Source organism: Pectinophora gossypiella, chromosome 27, assembly GCF_024362695.1.
Source record: "Pectinophora gossypiella chromosome 27, ilPecGoss1.1, whole genome shotgun sequence".
Taxonomy (NCBI): domain Eukaryota; kingdom Metazoa; phylum Arthropoda; class Insecta; order Lepidoptera; family Gelechiidae; genus Pectinophora; species Pectinophora gossypiella.
This window is the reverse complement of record NC_065430.1, coordinates 4,362,275-4,387,258: the sequence shown is the minus strand read 5'-3', so window position 1 is coordinate 4,387,258 and position 24,984 is coordinate 4,362,275. Positions and strand designations below refer to the sequence as shown.

Genomic DNA, 24,984 nt, shown 5'->3' with positions numbered 1-24,984 from the left:
CTATTTTAGTAAACATTAATTATCTCCAGAACTGTCTTTTAATAATCCTCACTACTGAGTGAGTTCTGGCTCAGTAGTAGCTCAGTAGCTAGCCGAACAATTAGATTGATTGACCATTGCATGTGTTACTCACAGGCGCTTTCCTGTCAGCGGGCGGATGGTCGTCGTCGAGGGGTCTCTTGTTGCTGGCGGCCGTGGCGGCGGCGGCGGGGGCGGCGGGAGCGGCGGGGGGCGCGGGCGGCGCGGGCGCGGGCTCGGGCGGCGCGAGGGCGCGCGGGGCTGCGGGAGCGGCGCCCGCGGACGGCTCCGCTTCCGACACTGCGGGCACACAGGTGTTAGGGACATCGTAATTAATACTAAAGGTTAGGTTACACAGTGCGAGCAGCTGATGTGACAATAGACAGCCACTGTGCCTGTGTACTCGTATGACAGTAGCTCGACTCGCCTCCCACGGTCACACTATGCAAACCGCTGGCGTCGCAGAAGACAGCTACTATACCAGTGTACTGGTATAATTCGTTTGTATCATGTCGCCCAAACAAGAAACACTGTACACGGCGTGGGCCCGAGCGTACGAGCTACTGTCATTTCGCAAAATCGTGCGAGTTGACGACCGAGCGGCGTGCGAGTGGTGTGGTGGGGGAAGGCAAGTAGCGAGTAAAAACAAAAAATGTTGAAGTAACTCGAACGCGACCAACTGTCCCACTCGCACATGACAGTAACTCGTATGATGCGGTCACACGTGCGTAGTAGCTGCACCTCAATAAGTGACTCGGTTAGCTCGCATGTTAGCTCGCACTGTGTAACCTAACCTTAAGGGGGATGATTCAGATTATAATCCTGAATTAACATCCAGTGGAATTTTCCGTCGCGAAATTCATGTATATTTTTGTTTTATTAATTATTTATTGCGAAGGAATATTCCACTTGATATCAGAATCATGGTCTGAATACATATTATTAAATACATGTGGGAGAGAGCGTCCTAATCTTCACATAACCATCTGATTATTGTGGTTATTGTGGTATTCGAACCACGGGGATTCGAACCCGGGACCTCCGAATCGTGAGCCCAACGCTCAACCACCGGATATTATTGTCTTTAAATGTCTTAGTAGCACAGAAAACCTAATCTTTTTACTTAAAGTAAAGTACTGGTGTATCTGCATTGTGTTGTCGTGAAACGTAAATAAAATCGGCCCCGATTCCTGCAGGCACCTCCTAATTTTACTTTAAGTTATACCTGTCATTTTCTTATCCGCCGAAAAGGAAAGGGACAGATAATTGAGAGCTTTTAGTTTTAGGAAGAATGAGTAAATGAATGAATAACCCGGGCGAATCAAAAAGGTATCTCGCTGGTATGCAAACCGTTTGACGTGTGCTGTCAACTTAATTCTGTCGGGTTATTATCCAATGTAAAATGATTATAGGATTGTTTCAGATTTGTGCTTAAAATTGACGTGTGTTTAGCGTGTGTTCCATAAATTCTATGCTTGTCGATTACCCGTCCCTTTCAAATCAAATGAAATATAATTTATTGCACAGAACTAAATTTCAACAATCAGACATAACACATTAATACGGTACAATATGAGCGGCCTTATTGCTCTGGAGCAATTTCTTCCTTTTCGGCGGATAAGAAAATGACAGATATAACTTAAAATTAGATGGTGGCTACAGGAATTAGCACCATCATCTTCCTAGCGTTATCCCGTTTCTCACAGGGTCCGCTTACCTAACCTGAAAATTACACAGGTCCGGTTTTTTTCAGAAGCGACTACCTGTCTGACCCATGTCGTGTTATGGTATGTTAGTGGGCTCTGTTTTCCGCATTTAGGCTCTAAGATGGTCCATTATGCGCGCTATTGTTGACTACGTAAGCCAACCTAACTCCTTCCAGAAGCTCAGAAGCCTCCTGGGGTTTTCACAGGCTTCGCGGAGCGACCCCATTCCTTTGAGGATTTTTACCCGTTGTGCTGATACTCCCGTGCATTCCAGGATTACATGGGGGGCAGTTTCTTCTGCGTCCAGACAGCCTCTGCCACCCACGTCATAATTCCCTATTTCCTCTCACCCTTTCACTCATACCGAGAGACAGAGATAATGTACTCACTCTTGACGTCGGGCGTGTCGGCCGACCTCACCGACGTGGAATCATCTTCCATCTCCATATGCATCTGAGAGCTGCGATGTTCCTGTAACACGCGCGCGCACGTTAGGATACACTATACATAACATAATATACATAATGTCTAGTCTGCACAATGGCCTAGTCATATCAGAACGTCAAAACACGAAATACCTATGGATTTTTTATGAAAAAGCACACTGTGAACCACATAGATAAACGTGATGAACAAGAAGACTTATTACTTTTTCCTTCATTAAAATTCATAAGTTAAATAGATAAAAGAAAATGTTATTCGTTAGTTTTAGATGTGTCTTTATTTAGTAATCAGCCGGGTCTGCATGACAATCGCGCCGCGCGCGGCTCTAATTATATCGAGCGCTTGGACCAATAAACGATACGAATGCTATCTACGTAAGTGGACATCAAACGGCTATTGGTCGAAGCGCTCAATATAATTCGCGGCGCGCGCGGCGCGGTTCTCATGAGACCATTTAACAAAATGTAATTTGTTAGTTTTTTGACGAATAAATATTGTCTCGTTCTTTCTTAATAACACCTTAGCGTGCTATGCACCGTACGGCCAGAATTCCCGGTGCACACGGGGATAGAACGGGGTCGCTCCGTTGCAGTCGGCATAGCAGCTGGCACGCGCCGGTCTGTGCCTGACACCATAGAATAAGGAATAACACTACGTATAGAACGGCAACTCTCCGCTCCCCACCAGCGTCTAAGCTAGGTTTACCCCCCTCCGAACATAGCTTAGACTTGAATCGTATGGCGTCAGACGTCACACACTAGGGATGCACGATTTTTTACTTTGAATCGATTCTTTGGATCGTAATGGATCGTAAACCTCTGAATCGATCCTTGGATCGGATCGTATCCTTTTGAATCGATCTTGTGAAAATTGCTTTAAAAATCGTAATCTAAATTTGCAAAGATTTCATAAAATAAAACACATTGAAAAAATAAATACTTAACCATAACTACTTATTTTGATCTACCCTCATCATGTTTCATTGTTTATCAAAATCAACTTACTTTGCTTTGTAACAGAAACATTACGTGCGACGGAGTGTTTTAATTTTAAATATACTTAGTGTCGGTATTCGTTTGTATGTATTTGATTTTTCTTAAGATAACAAGTTGATTGTCTGTGAATGCGATTCATCTTACTTATGAATCGAATAGAATTAAGATCGCATGGAAGTGAATCGATTCAAAAAATCGCTAGATCGTATTCACTTGAATCGATCTTCACAAAAATCGAATCGTAATGTGCATCCCTATCACACACACAGATGCGCGTGTACGGTAATGTCAATGTGTGTGTAAAACGAGGTTGTTTGTGTATGAAGTGTCTGGGGTGTGCTATAAGATAAATAAAAAATACCAGTTTAAAGTCCGTGCCCACTAAACCGTATCATAACTAGGACCGTATCCTGGCACAGACAGAAACATATTCTTTATATCAATTTGTATACAACAGTAGACTGTTCCGTCACCGACCAACACCGTGCGCCATGCGGGGTTAGCTGGCAGAGATCTCTTTTAGAGATAAGTCTATAATTAATTTAATTTATTTGTCGTACTAAGATATTTGACATTTAGTGAGACTTACAGTTCAATTTTTCAAAAAAGTTATGTGACATAGTACCAAAGTGTATTTATTATTATTTATTTATTTATGGATCACTTAGTGTATACATATTAATGCTCGACACCGTACTTTACGTAAGCAAAACGCATAAGTCTGCCCATAATGACAATGTACCTTTCTATCTGCATAACTTAGCTTAAGTTGGTTTAATTAAAGCCATAATCACGGGATGACTGATGAGATTGGAGTCAGTCATCCCGTGATCACGGCACTTGCAACAGTGTCGAAATATCGGGAGTCTCATATCCCCATTTAAACGCGGTAAGAACCCGTTATTATGTGCTTTAATTATGATAATAACCGCGTAAACTTAAGTTGGTTTGTTAAATACTTTGTTAAATGTTCTGTTTTATAAGCTGTTGGTTATCTAATTAAATAAATAAATAAGTCCCCTCCGTGGTGGGCGCCGGTCCGTGCCTGACACGGTCCTAGCGCGGTCCTGGTATGATACGGTGTAACGGGCACAGCCCTCAATAAGCGACTACCTTCGACGCAGCCGGAGACTCTCGCGGCTGACAGTCCGGTTGGCATGCAATGTAGACCAAACACAACCCAACATTAACGCAAAGTAGTACTGACATGATACCAACTTTGACGTCCATCCTTGCATGGCATAAGAAGACAAGGGAGGTTAAAATGGCCACATCGAAGCAATTCATCTAAGGGTGGTATTAATAAACGAATCTCCGTGGCCGTAACGGCCTCCGTGGTCCAGTGGTTGAGCGTTGGACTCACGATCCGGAGGTCCCGGGTTCGAATCCCGGTGGGGACATATCACATAAATCACTTTGTGATCCATCAACCCTGGTGTCAGGGTTATTACTGAGCCGCCAAAGGCCCCTGGCATGAGTCATGTAACGACTACATACTTACATCAGTAAGTAGTTACCGGGACCAACGGCTTAACGCGCCTTCCGAAGCACGGATCATCTTACTTTCGGACAATCACTGTCCTAACCAAACTAGGGATCACAAAGTGATTTTTGTGATATGCCCCCACCGGAATTCGAACCCGGGGCCTCCGGATCGTGAGCCCAACGCTCAACGACTAGACCACGGAGGTCGTTAACCATTCATTCATTAACACTTTCAAGGACAGAACGTCTAATGACGTTCCGATCCCAAGGTGTTATATTACCTATTATGAACCATCAATGACCCATAATCTCTGTCCGTAAAGGGTTAATAATAACTCTAAAACAGACAGCTTTAGTAGATACAAACCAATTCTCTGATAATGCTCCTTTTTCTGCTTCCCTTTTCTTGACTTCGTCTACAAATGTATTTAATATACATACATCGAGATTCGTCCGTTTGTTAGTAAGCGTGCGTAGAAGCAAAACACGGTGTTAGATTGCTGTTAGTTTGTTGGTTGAAATAAGTACAATAATTCAATACATATAAATAATAGACTAAGATTTCGGTCGAAAACTAATTTATATGAATAGGGCCTAAGTTTACGAATGTGGCTTATTTTTATGAATATGGTCTAATTATATAAATTGGGCCTACTTTTATGAGTAGGGTCTAGTTTTATAAATGGGGCCTACTTTTATGAATGGGGCCAAAAATTACCAACAGGGCCTAATTTTATAAATAGGGTCTACTTTTATTTTATAAATAGGGTCAGTTTTAAGGATGGGGAGCCAAGGTGGTTATGAATGTGGCCTAATTTTATAAATGGGGCCTACTTTTAGAAGGGTCTAGTTTTAAGAATGGGGGGCCAGTTTATGAATGTTGCCTACTTTTATAAGTTTTAGTAACAAAAACAACAACTGACCTCGGAATCATCGTCCAGCACCTCCTCCTCGACCACCTCGGCGCGGTACTCCAACAACAGATCGCGCAGAGGCTTGGCATCAAGGTTGCCGCTGACAAATTCGTGCTTCAACAGGTCAGTCGATGTTGGCCTCTTTTCTGGGTCCTGTGGGGGAGAATTAATTGAATTTATCCTTTGTTCTAACACACACACACACGGTTGGCTCGACCATTATAGGCGGCGATACGGCTCACCTATCACGTTGATAAGAGAAAGCTCGGTGAGGTGTAGGTACTTGCGATGGACGTACCTCTAAAATTTAAAATTTATGGAACACATCAATTTTAGGCAGAAATTCAAAAATCCCTCCCAAAATTTTATAATTAAGATAACACGTAATGCTATACTGGGTGTTAGTGACATCGTAACGAATACTGAGGGGGTTGATTCAGACCATGATTCTGAGTTAAAATCAAGTGGAATTTTCTGTCGCAAAATTCATGTTTTTTTTTAGTTTTTTTAAATTATTTTCAATTCTATACTTTTGCGATGGAAAATTCCACTTGATATTAACTCAGAATAATCAGATGAATCATCCCTCTCAGTATTCGTTACGATGACACTTACACCCCGTACAAGTACATACGGTAGCCATATAAGTATGTATGGGTGTTAGTGACACCGTAACGAATACTGAGGGGGATGGTTCAGACCATGATTCTGGGTTGATATCAAGTGGAATTTCGTGTCAAAAAATTCATGATAATTTTTCTTTTCTTTTTAATTATTTTCCAATCCATACTTTTGCGACGGAAATTTCTACTTGATATCAACTCAGAATCATGGCCTGAACCACCCCTCAAAGTTTTCGTTACGATGTCACTAACACCCTGTATAGTATACCTTGACAAGAGCCTTGGCAATGAAGTCGTTGAAGGTGCTGCTCCACCTGCTGGGCTGGTCGAGGCGCGGTGGCTCACTCTTCTGTATTTTCAAGAGCACGCGCATCGGAGTCATCTCGTGGTTAGGAGGCTCCATCTGGGCGAATTCTATTAGTGTGATACCCAGGGACCAGATGTCGACCTGGAATGAAAGAAATATGGTTATGGTTCAATAAGCCGGAGTGACATGGTCGCTGAGTTCGCATAGGAACCCAGAACTACGGAGTATAACGTAGAATCCTTGCCCACGGATACGGGTGAAGACTGCGGCACGGTGGGTGAGGATGGAGACCCGACGTGCCGGCAGAGTAGTGGGATGGTAATAACGACGACAAAATAACGTTTTAAATTCAACAGGAATATCCAGTTTATTAACAACACTTCACAAACAAATTATATCGATGCTTAGATGCCTTCAGAGTGATGTAGGGGCTTCCACGTTTTTGTAGCGCGTCGGGCATGTCTGCGCAAGCTCACACGGATGGCTTTCAAGCAGTCTTGCGCAAGCGTGTCTCCTTACTTATGCATAGAGTGCGTGCCAGCGCTAACACCATCTTGAAGGTAATTAGCGATAAGCCAGATTGTCCGCTTATGATGCACTGGGTACATGCACGTATGCATGTGCCTAGTGCGTCAAGCGGGCCTGGCAAATATTTAAATTCAATTTTGTTTTGTTTTGTCACTACTAAAATAGTTTTTAAGTTTTTGTAATACTAACAAATATGGGCATCTGTCTGAAATATATATATATGTCGGCGCTAGTTATGAATTAAGAAGAGAAATTGATAAAATCGGAAAATAAAATGAAGTTACGTCACTTCCGTCATGAAGTTGCAACGCTCCGACGTCAGGTGGCGTACGGCCAGAGCTGGGAGAAGTCGAGGGAGTCACTACAGAGTCGTCCTGTCGAGCGGACGTGCACTGCCGTTCTAGTCGGGCAGTCTATCGCGAACCATCGTCATGAGCGGACGTGTCGAATAATTACGAGGAGTGCTATAGTCGCTCACCTATAACTTGTAGGGACGTCAAGAAAGTGTGATCGGAAAAGAGCACCTAGCAAGTACGTTCACATGTCCCGATGATTCGGTCCGAATATAAGAACCATGGGTGGTGGAGGGCCCCTTCGCCTTAGGCGCGCTAAATTACGAGAAACTGTGTAACCGTTACGAATACCGTGACGTTGCCGTGAGTGTGTACCTTATGCTGTGACTTTATCTAATCTTGATACATAAACTATGTGGAAGTAAATAAAATGATTGTGATACTCATGACGGCCATTATTGTCTTCTAACGCCCACCCTCTAGTCTGATGATTTTACGACATATATATATTTTACATATTATATCAAATCCAACATTAGAGGGCACGGCCAGAGCTAAACAGTATAATATATTTATGTTGTTCTTATGAAGGTCGGGGATGCAATCAGTCAGCGTAAAATGAAAGGAGAATGAGAACTGACATTAAAATTCAAAATTCAAAAATATCTTTATTCAGTAGGTAACATAGTTACACTTTGAATCGTCAATTTTACATAACGAACGTCTCATCCGCCTAAAACTACTGCAGCTTCTCACAACCTGTATAGCCGGGGAAAAGAAGCTGCAAGAAAAACATCGGCACAGGGCCCTAGACGTTCTTTAAAAAAATAAAAATAATCATAAAACATAAAATATTGATACAATTGAGTAATTTAGCTGCCTAATATCAGTTCACAGACAGTTAATCCCATGCATTCATATCTTCTAAATAATCACTAACTTTACACATTAGGCAGCTAAATTACTCAATTGTATAAAAATATTTGATGCCTTTTTTAAAGAACATCTAGGAAACTGTGCCGAGGTTTTTCTTGCAGCTTCTTTTCCCCGGCTATACAGGTTGTGAGAAACTGCAGTAGTTTTAGGCAGATGAGACGTTATGTAAAAATTGACGATTCAAAGTGTGTAACTACGTTACCTACTGAATAACGATATTTTTGAATTTGAATTTGAGGAAATGAGGAATGGAATGAGAATTTCGAAATTTAAAATGATCGGTCAGAAAGAAAGGCCAGTATGTGCTGCTTCATAGCAGCACAGCAATACTTTCATAGCACTTCATAGTAGAAAAACATAAATTACCTTGAAGTCGTAGGGGTGGTCTCTGAAGGTCTCGCAGAGCACCACCTCGGGCGCCATCCAGTACGGAGTCCCGATGAACGTGTCATGCTTCTGAAGAGTCGATTTGTTCTTCGCCGACACGCCAAAATCCGCTGTACGGTAGATATCACAAATTTTAGTCCAATAGATCTGCGTGCATGAAACAATTGATCTTCTTCTATCGTGTGGGTTGTGAGGTGGATTACCAACCTCATCAACCCTGGTGTCAGGGTTACTATTGTGCCGCCAAAGGCCCCTGACATGGCTCATGAAACGACTACGTACATACATCAGTAAGTAGAAACCGGGACCAACGGCTTAACGTGCCTTCCGAAGCACGGATCATCTTACTTTCGGACAATCAGGTGATCAGCCTGTAATCTCCTAAACAAACTAGGGATCACAAAGTAATTTTTGTGATATTTCCCCACCGGGAGTCGAACCCGGGACCTCCGGATCGCGAGCCCAACGCTCAACCACTGGACCACGGAGGCCGATTAAATCGATTATTCGGCAACACCTTAGCCTAGTGACTCACCGAGCTTGACTCCTCCCTGCATGGTGGCCAGCACGTTACCCGCCTTCAGATCTCGGTGTATAACGCGCCGCGAATGTAGAAACTGAAACATATAAATACTAATAATTAAAACACATAATAACGGGTTCTTACCGCGTTTAAATGGGGAATATGAGACTCCCGATATTTTTAATTATGATAATAACCGCGTAAACTTAAAACAACATATAAATACATTTATTTTATTCTTATGTATTATATTTGATGACGAGGAGCTCGGTGGCTCAGCGGTAAACGCGCTCGGTCTGCGATTGTTGAAGTTAAGCAACTTTCGCAAAGGCCGGTCATAGGATGGGTGACCACAAACAAAAAATCATCTCGAGCTCCTCCGTGCTTCGGAAGGCACGCTAAGCCTTGGTCCCGGCTGCATTAGCAGTCGTTAATAACCATCAATCCGCACTGGGCCCGTGTGGTGGTTTAAGGCCCGATCTCCCTATCCATCCATAGGGAAGGCCCGTGCCCCAGCAGCGGGGACGTTAATGGGCTGATGATGATGAATTGAATTGAAAGTGTCACTGACCTGTAGCCCACGACACATCTCGCGACAGACGTACGCTATTTGCATCTCGTTCAGTCCCTTCTCAAGTTCAGACATCACAGAGTCCAACGCGCCACCGTCACAGTACTCCAGCAACATCTGCAATGAGGGAAATAAATATAGTTTATTTTCCAAATCAACATAACAACGGTGCTAATTCCTGTAAACACCTAATTTTATTTTAAATTATACCTGTCATTTTCTTATCCGCCGAAAAGGAAAGGAACGGGTAATCGACAGGCATAACATTTATGGAATACACGTCAATTTTAAGCAGAAATCTAAAACCGTCTAAATATTTTACATCGGCCATCAACCCGACAGAATTAAGTAGACAGCACGTCAAACGGATTCCATACCAGCGAGATTCCCATTTTATTCGCGGGGGTTATTCATTCATTTTAAAATTAACTTGTTGACAATCATCCGTGCCTTTGCTTTTCGGGGGTAAGAAAATGACGGGTATAACTTAAAATAAAATTAGGAGGTGTCTGCAGAAATCGGGGCCAATGGTGCTAATTCCTGTAAATACCATCTAATTTTATTTTAAGTTATATCTGTCATTTTCTTATCCGCCAAAAAGGAAAGGGACGGGTAATCGACAAGCATAAAATTTATGGAACACACATCAATTTTAAGCACAAATCTAAACCAACCGTCTAAAAATTTTACATCCGTCAATAACCCGACTCAGGTAAGTAGACAGCACGTCAAACAGATTGCATACCAGCGACATACCTTTTGATTCGCCCGGGTTATTCATTCATTTACTCATTCTTCCTAAAATTAAGAGCTGTGAATCATCCGTCCCTTTCCTTTTCGACGGATATGAAAATGACGGATATAACTTAAAATAAAATTAGGCGGTGTCTGCAGGAATCGGGGCCAATATGTGAATAAGTCTTCCCATTAAATACTAAAAATACTTGTGTCGGGAATGACTCGCTTGCTTCCATCCTTATTTGTATAAATTAATGAATGATTCCATGTTTTTTTTGTTGTTTTTGATTTGATGCTCAATAGTAACTCTGACACCAGGGGTGATGAAGTTGGTACTCAACCTCACAACCCACAGAATAGAAGAAGAATGAATGATTTAGAACCACCTACAACCTACAGGACTCTGACATAATATAGCTTGTCAATTATGTATGCCTCTTATAAAGTTAGTATAATAATAAAATAAAAAGCATTTATTTCAGGCGATGCCCATAAAAAAGTTGCATAAAATATGCCGATAAAAAAGTTGTGTTCCATATTAGGCAGCTAAATTACTCATTTGTATAAAAATATTTTGTTTATTTTTTTAAAGAACGTCTAGAGCCCTGTGCCGAGGTTTTTCTTGCAGCTTCTTTTCCACAGCTATACAGGTTGTGAGAAGCTGCAGTAGTTTTAGGCGGATGAGACGTTCGTTATGTAAAAATTGACGATTCAAAGTGTAACTATGTTACTGAATAAAGATATTTTTGAATCTGAATTACCCATAGCTTGTTGTCAATGAAGTACGCCTCGTGCAGTTCAACCACGTTGGGATGCCGGCACTCGCTCAGGATGTCAATCTCGACTGTGAAGTCTGCAAGGTCATCTTCGTTGTCCAGCATGCACATCTTAGCTGCGGCGAGTTGCCCCGTCGTCTTGTGTTGGGCTTTGTATACCTGGGGGGGTTATATTGTGTTAGCTTAGGCGAATAACAGCCTCCGTGGTCTAGTGGTTAGAGCGTTAGGCTCACGATCTGGAGGTCCGGGTTCGATTCCCGATGGGGACATTGTCGAAATCACTTTGTGAGACTGTCCTTTGTTTGGTAAGGACTTTTCAGGCTTGAATCACCTGATTGTCCGAAAAAGTAAGATGATTCCGTGCTTCGGAGGGCACGTTAAGCCGTTGGTCCCTGTTATTAGCCGTAAAAACACCTCCACCAACCCGCAGTGGAGCAGCGTGGTGGAGTATGCTCCATACCCCCTCCGGTTGATTGAGGGGAGGCCTGTGCCCAGCAGTGGGACGTATATAGGCAGTTTATGTATGTATGTTATGTAGGCGAATAACATAACATCCTGCCTATATCCCAGCGGGGTTAGGCAGAAATGTACCGCACCGAATAATGAGAGGTTCTGAGTAATTCTGTTCTAATATCAAGTGAAATTTTCCGTCGCAAATCTCATTAAGATGTTAGTGTTTTTAAATGATTTTCAGTTCCATAATTTTCCGACCGAAAATTCCAAATGACAATAGAGTGATCCAAGAGGAAGGTTTACATGTATAATAACATGCATTAAATAGTGGAGAAATACTGTTATTTTGAGGGTTTTTAATGTGATGTCGTAAATAATTTCATTTTTTTCCTCAGCATTGAGGCCCTTTTATCTCAGGACGTCCACCACCCTTATGATCATTTCGACAAACATCCTGCTTTTTTTGTAATTGTTTTAGTGGAAAGATATGATGTTGTTGTCTTATTTTTGTTTGTATGTGGCGTCCTTTTATAATAAACTTTTTCTATTCTATTCTATTCTATTCATTGTTTTTATGAAACTCACTTTCCCGAAGGCGCCATCTCCGAGCTCGCCGATCATGTCCCAATTCTCCTTCGGGTCATAGTTGTCCCGGATGTTGTTGAAAACCTTCTTCTTCTTGGCGTCATTTCCACTACCCAGGTGCAGCACCTACAAACAGATGCATTTTATAAACATTTAGAAAGAAAAAAAGGAAAAAATATACATACATAAACTCACGCCCGTAGTCCCTAATGGGGTGGGCAGAGCCACAAGTAATCAAAGACAACTTGCTGCCACTGTTGATACGATGTCGTAAGCTGGATATTGTCCATATTTATTCTGGAGGTGGAGGCCTGGAGCCTATAGTACAGGGTAACCTAGTTTACGCTCCAGCCTCCACAAACATAAGTCAAAATGTAACTTATTACTATTATGTTGTGGAGGTAATAAACGTTTTTTTATTTTTATTATTTATTTTATATGATGAACATTATGGTGATAAGGGATCAAAAACAAAAAATATAAGTGTAAAAACTAAAACCCGACCACGGAAAGATGACGCTCTAAAAATTCGATAATCATTGGTTTAACCAGCGAACCTGCGACCTTAAAAGTGAGAGGCAAGTGTTCTACCAACCGAGCTACCACGGCTCCATTTTATTTATTTATTTATTTATGGCATACATAACTAGTTACAGTCGTGAAATTAGATATCTAATTAAGTGTAACGTAAAAGTAGACTATAACATTAAAACATGCATGCACATTCAGCCACTTATGTTATAATTATGATAAACATAGGGGGTAGGTTGCTAAACATATCAAAAAGAAGCTCAAACCTAAAACTGGTAATTTAATTAAATTAATTTTCTACAACCACCAATTCATAATTATCATAACTTGGCTCTCTCTCTTTGTTTAAGAGCTGCGCTCTTGTCGGAGGAATAATCGCCATTACTCCATAGATAGGGCGTATAGAACGGTGGTTGCCCCAATCGCCTTCCGTTTCGCAGTACACCGACCAATTTCTCAATCGGTGATGTTCTAGCTAGTGCCCTACCAGAATCCATTTCCTCGGCCTCCAGTACTGATACCGCTGCTGCCCGGCATCAGAGGGTGCGCTTTTGAAGTAGCGGCGCCTACTCGCTACGTCACAACCCATAATCCTGCCATAACTTGGCTACTATTTTAGAATATTTTGGCGCTAAGTAATTTTTCTGAAATTCTTCCGAATAATAATTATGTTTAGAAGATAGCAGTGGTCAACTCAATTTAGCGCTAACAGACAGCCCACTCTGCAGGAGCTGTTTGGATGCACGGGAGTGTCAACACAACGGGTACAAATCCTCAAAGGAATGGGGTCGCTTCGCGAAGCCTGTGAAAACCCCAGGAGGCTACTGAGCTTCTGGAAGGAGTTAGGTTGGCTTACGTAGTCAACAACGTAGTAATCTTAAGAGTCTAAATGCGGAAATCAGAGTCCAGTAACATAACATTCTGGACTCAGACGAGGTAGGATGTCAGTGGTAACACATACGTCATCAAATGGCTAGCAATGGCCGCTTGTCATAGGATTGAGCATACCTGGTTTTCTTACACCATGACTCCAATTAGGTTGACTGGCAACATAATAATACGAAAATAATGACTGATTTTCGTATTATTGTGTTGGTAGTATGATATGCTCGACTCCAGTGAGTGAAGTCCTCGAGTCGACGACGTAAATGTTAACTTTAAATACCAAAATGCTCAGCTGAGTGGTTGAGTGGAGAAAGTTTCGAGTTACCAAGTAGACCTGTCAAGAATAATCTAGAATGTAGACGTTACCTTCTTGAGATTGTTAAAGAACGACATGTTTGTTGCCGCGGCGTTCTTCGTCCGGCGCGTGCGCGCCTCAACCGTCCTTTTTCATCCTGTCACGCACCGCGCTCGCGCATTGCTGGAACAAACAAACATAATAATAAGCCCAGTCTACTTTGTAATTTATTGATAATAATAATTACACGTCACAGATATTACAAAATTCAATCACATTAAAATATATTATCAATTACAGGTCGTCAAAACTATAGAATGCGTGCTCAATAAGCCATTTTTTAAGTTTAAGTTTAAATATAGTACAATTCTTTGCTTGTGCTACTTCTATGCTGTTCTGGGAGCGAATGAAAAAACATAGAACACGTTCAGCTGCTTGTCTTCCCGGGCATGTCGTAAAAACCGACAGAGGGATTGCGTCCTCTAACATGATGGGCTAATGTTATGGGCGATAGGCTGATCCCTTATCACCATAAGGTTCATCATATCCATCTTAGGATTTCGTATCAACAGTGGCTGCAAGTTGTCTTTGATTACTTGTGGCTCTGCCCACCCCATTTGGGATTACGGGCGTGAGTTTATGTATGTATGTGTCTTTGCTTGTATGATATCTTTAGGTGCACTCACATAGTGAATACAGGGATATCGCGGGTTGGTGTCACACTACATTTAGATTGTCTTAATGCCTCTAAGTGTCGGCTTCGGCCCCACGCTCGCCTTCCAAAAGTCCGGGACGACATACATAATACATACATAAACTGACGCCTATTTCCCACCGGGGTAAGCAGAGACTATAGAATTCCATTTGCTTCGATCCTGACACACTTTTCTTGCTTCCTCCACATTCATCAATCGCTTCATACACGCACGCCGGTTCAGAGTAGATCGTATTGAACCTTTTCTAAGGACATCTCCAATTTGGTCATCGTAAGTTCTTCTCGGTCTTCCTCTGCCAGCCCTACCATCAACTTTCGCTTTATATACCGCTTTTGCAATTCTATTATCCTTCATCCGCTCTACGTGTCCAAACCAACCTAACATTCCCTTCTCAATCCTAGTCACTATATCGTCTTTTACACCACATCTCTGTCTTATCACACTGTTTCTCACTCTATCACTCAACTTCACACCGCAGATGCTACTCAAAGACCTCATTTCTACGGCATTGATCCTACTTTCATGCTTCTTCTTGGAGAGTGCATAATTATTCAAAAATGCAATGTAATGGCAGAAGCACGTATAAAAGTAATACTTGCTTGATATTTGGATCACAATATGTATAGAATTATGTTACTACCTATATTGCCACTCTTTATTTTGATCAGAATAATAATGTGTGGAAGATGTGTTCTGTGTGGCCGCCTGTTGTGCTTTTCTGTATATGTTGTCCTTATCTCTGTATTTTGTGTCCATTGTGCTTAATAAAGTATTTTATCTATCTATCTATCTCTCTATCTGTCTGGGTGCAATAAGTACCCAAAAACAAAGATAAAATATGCATATGTCCTGTTATCCATGAAATTAGAAGGCCAAACCAATTACATCGGCGAAAAGTCGCCATTATGTCGGTATTCTACAGACTGTACTTCGAGGAGTGTGCCCGCGATCTACACGAGCTCATTCCACCATCCCCCTTTTATCTCCGGACTTCCAGACGTACGACCGGGTTGCATCCCTATTTGGTGGATATCCCAACTATTCGCACAAAGCGCTTCGCATCGTCCTTCATTATGCGCACTACTAGAGAGTGGAATTCTCTGCCGTCTTCTGTATTTCCGAATGCATACAACCCGGATGCTTTATTAGCTTTTTTCTTTTTTTTTGTCAGAGTATTTATTATATTAACTTTAGTTTTACTTTTAGGTATTTATTTTTTTATTGCACCATCCCGCATCCAAGTTGTTTGTAAAATGTTTGTTTCCTTTTGGTGGTTGCCTGGAAGATATTGATCTAGAGCAATAAGGCCGCCCAAGTTGTACTGTATTCATGTGTTATGTCTGATTGTTGAAATTTTAGTTCTATGCAATGAAGTATATTTGATTTGATTTTGATGCTTTCAAGGCCAGAGTGAATAGGCACCTTCTGGGCGAGTTCACTCTATCTTAGGCCTGGTCAATACCTTCGGGCAAGTCTGGGGCCAAGAGCAAACCCATCAAAGGTAAAAAAAGAAATTTACAAGACATTTACAGGCGAAACTTATTATCGCTAAAGCACCAATATCTTTATTGTAGGTACCACGTTTCATGACCAAAAAAACATTTCTGTCTTTACTCCTAGTCCATCAGAGAAGTGTCATATTAAACCACTCCTGCGCAATAATACGTTAATTAAACGAAACCAAATCAAATCAATGTTTCGTCTGTCGAAAGAAACAAACGAAGTCACAGTATTCAAGCCTTACTGTTATCTTCACGCTATGTTCCTTGCGACGTGAGTAGTAATACTTACTACATTTTGTAAGTCGACATTTTGCACTTTAGTTCATCTTGCGATGGATATATCTCTGACTACCCTAATTGGACTATCTGTATAGATATTGCGGCGCGTGGCTGCCATTGACAGAAGCATATCATCACGTACGCGTCCCTAAAGGGTTAGGCAGGGATGCATAGTATACACACCCTACTTTATTGCACAGAACTAAATTTCAACAATCAGACATAACACATGAATACAGTACAATTCGTGATTCGGTAGATTGCGCGATCTGGAGGTCCGGGTTCGATTCCCGATGGGGACATTATCGAAGTCACTTTTTGAGACCCTCCGGTTGACAGAGGGGAGGCCTGTGCCCAGCAGTGGGACGTATAATATAGGGTGTTTACGCTTGGAATGTTAATAACATCTATCGCCTGCCTACCCCGTATCGGCCACACCTACATATTTTCTACAAATTCCACTAGTATAGAATAAATCACCATTTTAAAACCCAACCTTGCCTCTGTCCTTGCTAAGATAAACATTACATAACTATTGTGGACTTTATTATCTTACGCATAAGAGCTAAGGAAGTAAGCTGCGAAATAATATACGATTGTGTGACGGACTTGCTAATTTATGTATCTACACGGTCACTTCCGTTACGGGGTGGATAAAGAGAAGATATTGGCAGAGATGTGTGTGAAGCGGTCAGGTACGCAGGATATGTTAAGGTGAGCAGACGTTCGCGCAAAACGCACGCGCACACACTCGCCTTACCCCTCCTTGCTTCAGTGGAACGGAAAACCGAGAGGCGGAAAAACTTAGCAGAGATGTACAGTCATGAGCAATATAATGTACCCACTTTAGGACTCTGTCGCACTAACATATTTGACATTTAGTGAGACTTACAGTTCAATTGAGGAGCTCGGTGGCGGAGGAGCTCGGTGGCGCAGCGGTAAACGCGCTCGGTCTGCGATTGTTGAAGTTAAGCGACTTTCGCAAAGGCCGGTCATAGGATGGGTGACCACAGAAAAAAAGATTTCATCTCGAGCTCCTCCGTGCTTCGGAAGGCACGTTAAGCCGTTGGTCCCGGCTGCATTAGCAGTCGTTAATAACCACCAATCCGCACTGGGCCCGCGTGGTGGTTTAAGGCCCGATCTCCCTATCCATCCATAGGGAAGGCCCGTGCCCCAGCAGTGGGGACGTTAATGGGCTGGTGATGATGATGATGACAGTTCAATTTGTCAAAAAAGTTAATGTGACATGGTACCAAAGTGTATACATATTAACCTCTCATATGCAGAGATACCAGACACAATAGATTTTACATTGTGTCTGGTCGAGATCCTTTTGAATCTGCGTTCCGGCGTTCGAAAGGTTAATGCTCGTGACCGTACCGTTGGCGGAAATGTTCCCACTTTGGGCTTTTGGTGAGTAGAGAGGCGGAAAAACTTATGTAAAAAGAGTTTTATAGTGAGTCGAATCCGGGACCTCCGGGGGCCTGTTTAATAAAACTTACAATTGTAATTTACAATGACAATTTGATGTACATTGCGGAGTGTGTGATCACGAATATTTTGCAGTTTCATATTAGCTACGTAATGAACACCAAATTGTCGTTGTAATTTACAATTGTAAGTTTTATTAAACAGGCCCCTGATCGTGAGCCCAACGCTCAACCACTGAACCACGGAGGCCTTTTATATGCTTGTGTGTTTAGGCAAATAAGGTCAGACTACAAGCAAGAGAAGTGTGTCAGGATCTAAGCGAATGGAATTCCGTTGATTCCTTTGTATTATACATACATTGAGGAGCTCGGTGGCGCAGCGGTAAACGCGCTCGGTCTGCGTTTGTTGAAGTTAAGCAACTTTCGCAAAGGCCGGTCATAGGATTGGTGACCACAAAAAAAAAGTTTTCATCTCGAGCTCCTCCGTACTTCGGAAGACACGTTAAGCCGTTGGTCCCGGCTGCATTAGCACTCGTTAACAACCACCAATCCGTACAATATCAAATGTACCTAAGCTTTTCACATAACCTTAACATGAAGTCACCGTTTAGTGTCATAGCGATTTTTTCCTCACTTACTCACGAGGACATAATATCCTCATATCTCTTGTAATTGCGGGCAAACAATATGACGTCACACAGTTAGCCAAGGTGACATCATGCTGGCTTTAGGTTGAGGGCGTTGTAACAAGCGGAGCGGAGATTAGCGGGTTTGGTGGTCAAGAAGTTTTTCTTTTTTAATCTTTATTTATTTGGGAGTTTTTACAGGACATGGCAACTCCATAAATCTTACTTTTTACACTGCTTATAATGTTTATACAGACCATATCACAGGTGAGTCTCGCGGCGTCCGAATTTGGTGTCGACAGAATACTTTGGAATATACCATGGTCAAGAAGTTGTTGCTAGGTCAATGACCACCGTAGTCAGTGTGGTCCTGTGGTACACCGGTTTGCTGGTCAAACAGCGCCAGTTCTCATACCAGTACCGGACTTGCACCAATGAGTTATTTATTTATCTTAAGTGCAGTTTTCATAGAATAAGAAATAATACTACGTATAGATAGAATGACGAGGAGCTCGGTGACGCAGCGGTAAACGCGCTCGGTGTGCGATTGTTGAAGTTAAGCAACTTTCGCAAATGCCGTTCATAGGATGGGTGACCACAAAAAGAAAGTTTTCATCTCGAGCGCAAAGGGTTATAGTATCCCTAGGCAAGGATTCTACCCTAAATACGTCTCTCTCTCTCTTTCTATTTAAGAGCTACGCTCTTGTCGGTGGAGTAATCGCCATTCCTCTCTTCTTCCCGCCAAAACCTTCACCTCCCGATACGACACGACCTGCACCTTCTCTTTTATTTGTTTCATAAATGTTCTCCTAGGTCTACCCTTTCCTCTCTACCCTTCAATTTTTCCTTCTATAATGTTTGTTATAAATGAATCGTGTCGTATCAGGTGGCCAATCATATTTCCTCTTCGGTTCTCTATAGTCTTCAATATGGTTCTCCTTTTTTCAACTCTTTCTAAATACGTAGAACGATTAAAATATTGACTTCGACTTTTTTGTTACAAAATCGCTACACGCTCCGCTTACTAGTGTAACCTGATCATTAACCAATTGATAATCTGGTTGCATTCCCAAGAAGGCTCCGGTGGACTTGTAATTGGTCGGAGTTTAATTGGAAATAAACATAATACGCTTGGTATGTTTAAAGATACTTTCCAGGCCATGTTCCTTAATAAAAATATAGATGGCTCTGTGTAAAGTTCGCCATACTATTTGAATAAACAAACATATTTTTTTGGTTATCTTTTTACACTATAACCTTTTGCGCAGCGTTTAACTGTAAAATTATAGTGTTACATTTATTCCCTAAAGATCGAAAAGAAGAAAACTTTAAAAAACTTATTTTCAACCTTTTATTTTCGTAACTAATCTAATTTTATTTTAAGTTATATCTGTCATTTTCTTATCCGCCGAAAAGGAAAAGGACGGGTAATCGACAAGCATAAAATTTATGGACCACACGTCAATTTTAAGCACAAATCTAAAACAACCCAATAAAAAAATTGCATTGGCTAATAACCCAACAGAATTAAGTTGACAGCACACGTCAAAACGGTTTACATACGAGCTAGATACCTTTTTGATTCGCCCGCGTTATTCATCCATCCATTCTTCCTAAAATTAAGAGCTGTCAATCACCCGTCCCTTTCCTTTTCTGCTGAAAAGAAAACGACGGGTATAACTTTAAGTAAAATTAAGAGGTGTCTGCAGGAATCGGGGCCGATATTATATTTAAAAAAATATATTTAGTTATGGTTAAAATGTTTAGTGCTGATAAATGTAGAAGTTATTCGCCATATCGCGACGGAAGCTGGTGATAAAACAAGGCATGTCGGCGTATGATTCATTAGTTCAGTTACTGGCTGTGAATATTTTTAAAAACAATAATACTTATAACTTAATGAAGCACTTCCAATGAAGGACTTCCTAGGCTACGTTCCTTAAAAAAATGTACGATCCCGACGACCCGATTACTCTAGCCATAGAGGCAGCCAATCAGCTCGCGACACCAAACACTTCAGGACCCCGATACCGACCCCGCCGGCGTGGTCGACGATTTCCCTCAACCAGCGCTTATAGCTATCGACCCAATAGGGTCGATTAATTCTTTCAAATATTTTGCCTCTCAGACAAACCGAGGTTCGCGCCCAACTGGACACCCTCAGGCCTGTTGTCTTAAACGTTGTACCGGGTGAGAGCCTTCAGCGCTCCCCATTTGTCCGGCCAAGTAGTTAATGCCATCTGCGGCAAATCTACAATAAGTCACGTCAAAAAAAAAGTTCCTCATAAACAATTAAATTCAAATATATTTATTTCAAACATTAACACATCCATAGGGGTTAGTATGAAAGAAAACTTAATAGCTAGCTTTATCGTAATAATCACTACACAGTAAAAAACAAAGTCGCTTTTTCTGTCCCTATATCCCTATGTACGCTTAAATCTTTCAAACTACGCAACGGATTTTGATGCGATTTAAGAGGAACGTTTTATGTATAATAACATACATTATTATTACATACATACATAAACTCACGCCCGTAATCCCTAATGGGGTGGGCAGAGCCACAAGTAATCAAAGACAACTTGCAGCCACTGTTTATACGAAGTCCAAAGATGGATATGATGAACCTTATGGTGATAAGGGATCAGCCTATCGCCCATAACATTAGTCCATCATGTTAGAGGACACAATCCCTCTGTCGGTTTTTACGACATGCCCGGGAAGAGAAGCAGCTGAACGAAGATGCTGTTCTGGGAGCATATAAAAAACATAGAACACATTATTATTCTGATCAAAATAAAGAGAAGCAATATAGATAACAACATAATTCTATACATAATCAGGGGGGTTAAAATGGCCACCGCGAAGCAATTCATCTAAGAAAGCCTCGACATTTATTGTTTGCATTGCGCACTTACTTTTATATGCGCAAATGTCTAATTGCAATATTCCTTTTTTAGCTGAATTGATCTTATTATAATATGTGCCATTGAGGACTTTTTGCTGCTCGGTGGCGCATGCGGTAAACGCGCTCGATCTTCGATTGTTCAAGTTAAGCAACTTTCGCAAAGGCCGGCCACAGAATGGGTGACCACAAAAAAGTTTTCATCTCGAGCTCCTCCGTGCTTCGGAAGGCACGTTAAGCCGTTGGTCCCGGCTGCATTAGCAGTCGTTAACAACCATCAATCCGCACTGGGCCCGCGTGATGGTTTAAGGCCCGATCTCCATATCCATCCATAGGGAAGCCCCGTGCCCCAGCAGTGGGGACGTTAATGAGCTGATGATGATGAATATGTGCCATTACCGCCGTGATGCATGTATAAAATCACGCCTGTTTCCCGTTGGGGGTTGGTAGAGGCCACGGAATTCCACTATTTCCTAACGACGTATCTAAATTCTAAACGTAGTACGGTGTTCTAATCAATCGATATCGTTACCACGTGTCATAGATATAATTAGTGATGTGCCGGATCGTCAAAAATGTATATCCGCGGATACGGATCTGAATACGGATATTTAATGTAAAGATCCGCGGATACGGATACGGATACAGATCCTTATGTTCTTTAAAAAAAAGATTAAAGTTTTAGTTATTTCATTGTTATAAAAGTGATATTTTATCTTGCTTTCATTATAAAGATCTATCTATCTAAATGTTTGCAATATAAAGGTGCCAAATATTTGATTTTAAGAAATAATAAAAAAACAATCTGACTGGAATTTTATAGTTTTTTATTTAATAATTCTACTTAATCACCTGAAAAAGATCCGCGTGAAAAGTAACGGACACGGATACGGATACGGATATTCGGAACATCACTAGATATAATTAATCTGCTAAGGAATTTATTATACTTAACAAACAGCGACTTTCCGTTACCCAGAAATAATATAGATGGCGCTGCTGTTGAGGTTTAACGTGATCTTCTATAGTGTGGGTTGTGAGGTGGAGTACCAACCCCATCAACCCTGGTGTCAGGTTTACTATTGAGCCGCCAAAGGCCCCTGACATGGCTCATGTGACGACTACTTACATCAGTAAGTAGTAACCGGGACCAACGGCTTAACGTGCCTTTCGAAGCACGAATCATCTTACTTTTGGACAATCATGTGATCAGTCTGTAATCTCTTAACCAAACTAGGGACGTGATAAAATTATCGATCAATTCAATAAATTTTGTCTTTTTTTCCTAGCATGCGTGCCACGTGATTTTGTTCGTATTTTGACAGGACATGACTTATTTGGGTTCACATATTAGCACCAATCGACAAAACGACAATTATATCGTCAGAATCGTTAAAATGACCGTGACAAAAATTTTTATGTCGTAGCGCATGTTAGCCAGCCTGGCCTTTCGAAACTAGCTGAAGTTTCTCTGCCCGACTCTCTGCGGGCATGGCGTGAAGGTATGCATTTTCCCTGATTGCACATGTCCCTGTATCTCGTTTCAAAACAGCCGCGAGAAACGAAAGCATGTCACATACGACAACTGCCTAACGCAACGACTTAGCGGACTGTCGCGGAGACAAGTGTTAACTAAGTCAAGATATAAAAACAAATACACAAACGGCCTCCGTGGTCCAGTGGTTGAGCGTGGGGCTCACGATCCGGAGGCTCCGGGTTCGAATCCCGGTGGGGACATATCACAAAAATCACTTTGTGATCCCTAGTTTGGTTAAGACATTACAGGCTGATCACCTGATTGTCCGAAAGATGATCCGTGCTTCGGAAGGCACGTGAAGCCGTTGGTCCCGGTTACTACTTACTGATGTACGTAGTCGTTACACGAGTCATGTCAGGGGCCTTTAGCGGCTCAGTAATAACCCTGACACCAGGGTTGATGAGGTTGGTATTCCACCTCACAACCCACACGATTAGAAGAAGAAGAACAAATAAACATTAGGTCAAAGGGGGGAAGACCGTAGTGGCAATAACTTCTTATATATCACAAGATTATGGCGGTTTCTCTCATTTTAGACTTATAAATATCCAATATAATTATATTGAGCCGCCAAAGGCCCCTCGATACGATTGAAGAAGTAAGACCGAGGGGGTGAGGTAAACCTGGCTCAGCCGCTGGTGGGGAGCGGAGAGTGGCCGTTCTATAAGTAGTATTCCTTATTCTATGCTTAAAGTTCGGAACGCAATCATTGGCCCCGATTCCTGCAGACACCGCCTAATTTTATTTTAAGTTATATCCGTCATTTTCATATCCGTCGAAAAGGAAAGGGACGGATGATTCACAGCTCTTAATTTTAGGAAGAATGAGTAAATGAATGTGTCGGGTTATAGACTGATGTAAAATTTTTAGACGGTTGGTTTAGATTTGTGCTTAAAATTGACGTGTGTTCCATAAATTTTATGCTTGTCGATTACCCGTCCCTTTCCTTTTCGGCGGATAAGAAAATGACAGATATAACTTAAAATAAAAAAAATAGATGGTATTTACAGGAATTAGCACCATTGATTAACTAGTATAACATGCGACCACTTTCACTACTATTGGAATCCATAGATATTCTCTCAAACACTTTCGCCCCCGCCTGTACAGCCGCAAGTTCGCACTTAGCGTGTATTTAGAGACGCATGCCTTTGCCGCCGTGCCCTCTTATGCATATCCGAGTTTTCTTCACGCCATTTCCCTACTATGCTGGACAGGGGAGCAAAACATCCGACTTTGTATCGTTTAGGTACTGGGTTTTATGGACAAAGTACCGAATACTCAGGGGGATGATTCAGATCATGATTCTGAGTTGATATCAAGTGAAATTTCCTGTTTCAGTTCCATGCTTTTGCGACGGAAAATTCCACTTGATATCAACTCAGAATAATGGTCTGAATCGTCCCTCAAAGTTTTTGTTACGATGTCACTAACACCCTGTATAAAGTCGGACTTATAGAGAAAACCACATAAGCACCTTTTAAATGAACGTCTAAGGCCCTGTGCCGAGGGTTGCATGCAGCTTCATTTCCCCGGCTATACAGGTTGTGAGAAGCTGCAGTAGTTTTAGGCGGATGACGATTCAAAGTGTAACTATATTAACCTACTGAATAAAGTTATCTTTGAATTTGAATATGAACTATTTGCTCGTACTTTTATGGCGCGCGTTTCGTGCTCACTTGGCCAAAAAAATTAAAAAAAATATTTCAAAATTGGCTTATAAAGTTAGCGCTTTTTGAACGTCAAAAAAATTAAATTACATATTATAACTAGCTGTAAAACTACTACCACATTGGAATCTGTAACGCTGAGGGAAAGACGTGGCGAACCTCTTTCTTCTGTTCCGTGGTCCAGTATTTGCTAGTTACCATAGACCTTTTTTTGTTTTGGTTTTCCTCGAAGGGTAAGACAAAGGGAACTATGCCCATACAGCCATGTCTCACGTATTTTTTTTCTTAATGATTAATGAAATGATGAAAGGTGAAGATGATGA

The 24,984-nt window shown here is 41.6% G+C and overlaps 2 protein-coding genes across 2 annotated transcripts in view; both read right to left on the bottom strand.

The window, feature by feature from the left end:
* The window catches only part of LOC126378947 (uncharacterized), a 119,105-nt gene that overhangs the window by 4,971 nt on the left and 89,150 nt on the right, over nt 1-24,984 (bottom strand). The gene's annotated exons all lie outside the window — the stretch shown is intronic.
* Nucleotides 1-24,984, bottom strand: part of LOC126378741 (serine/threonine-protein kinase 10) — a 58,313-nt gene that overhangs the window by 26,514 nt on the left and 6,815 nt on the right. Inside the window, exons 2-11 of the mRNA XM_050027121.1 lie at nt 14,065-14,176; nt 12,283-12,408; nt 11,230-11,403; nt 9,731-9,847; nt 9,172-9,253; nt 8,616-8,746; nt 6,454-6,633; nt 5,572-5,715; nt 2,114-2,195; nt 134-318 (exon numbers count right to left, since the gene is read on the bottom strand). Of these exons, the coding sequence (XP_049883078.1) occupies nt 134-318; nt 2,114-2,195; nt 5,572-5,715; nt 6,454-6,633; nt 8,616-8,746; nt 9,172-9,253; nt 9,731-9,847; nt 11,230-11,403; nt 12,283-12,408; nt 14,065-14,091 (1,248 nt within the window). The 5' untranslated portion in view covers nt 14,092-14,176. The remainder of the gene's footprint in view (nt 1-133; nt 319-2,113; nt 2,196-5,571; nt 5,716-6,453; nt 6,634-8,615; nt 8,747-9,171; nt 9,254-9,730; nt 9,848-11,229; nt 11,404-12,282; nt 12,409-14,064; nt 14,177-24,984) is intronic.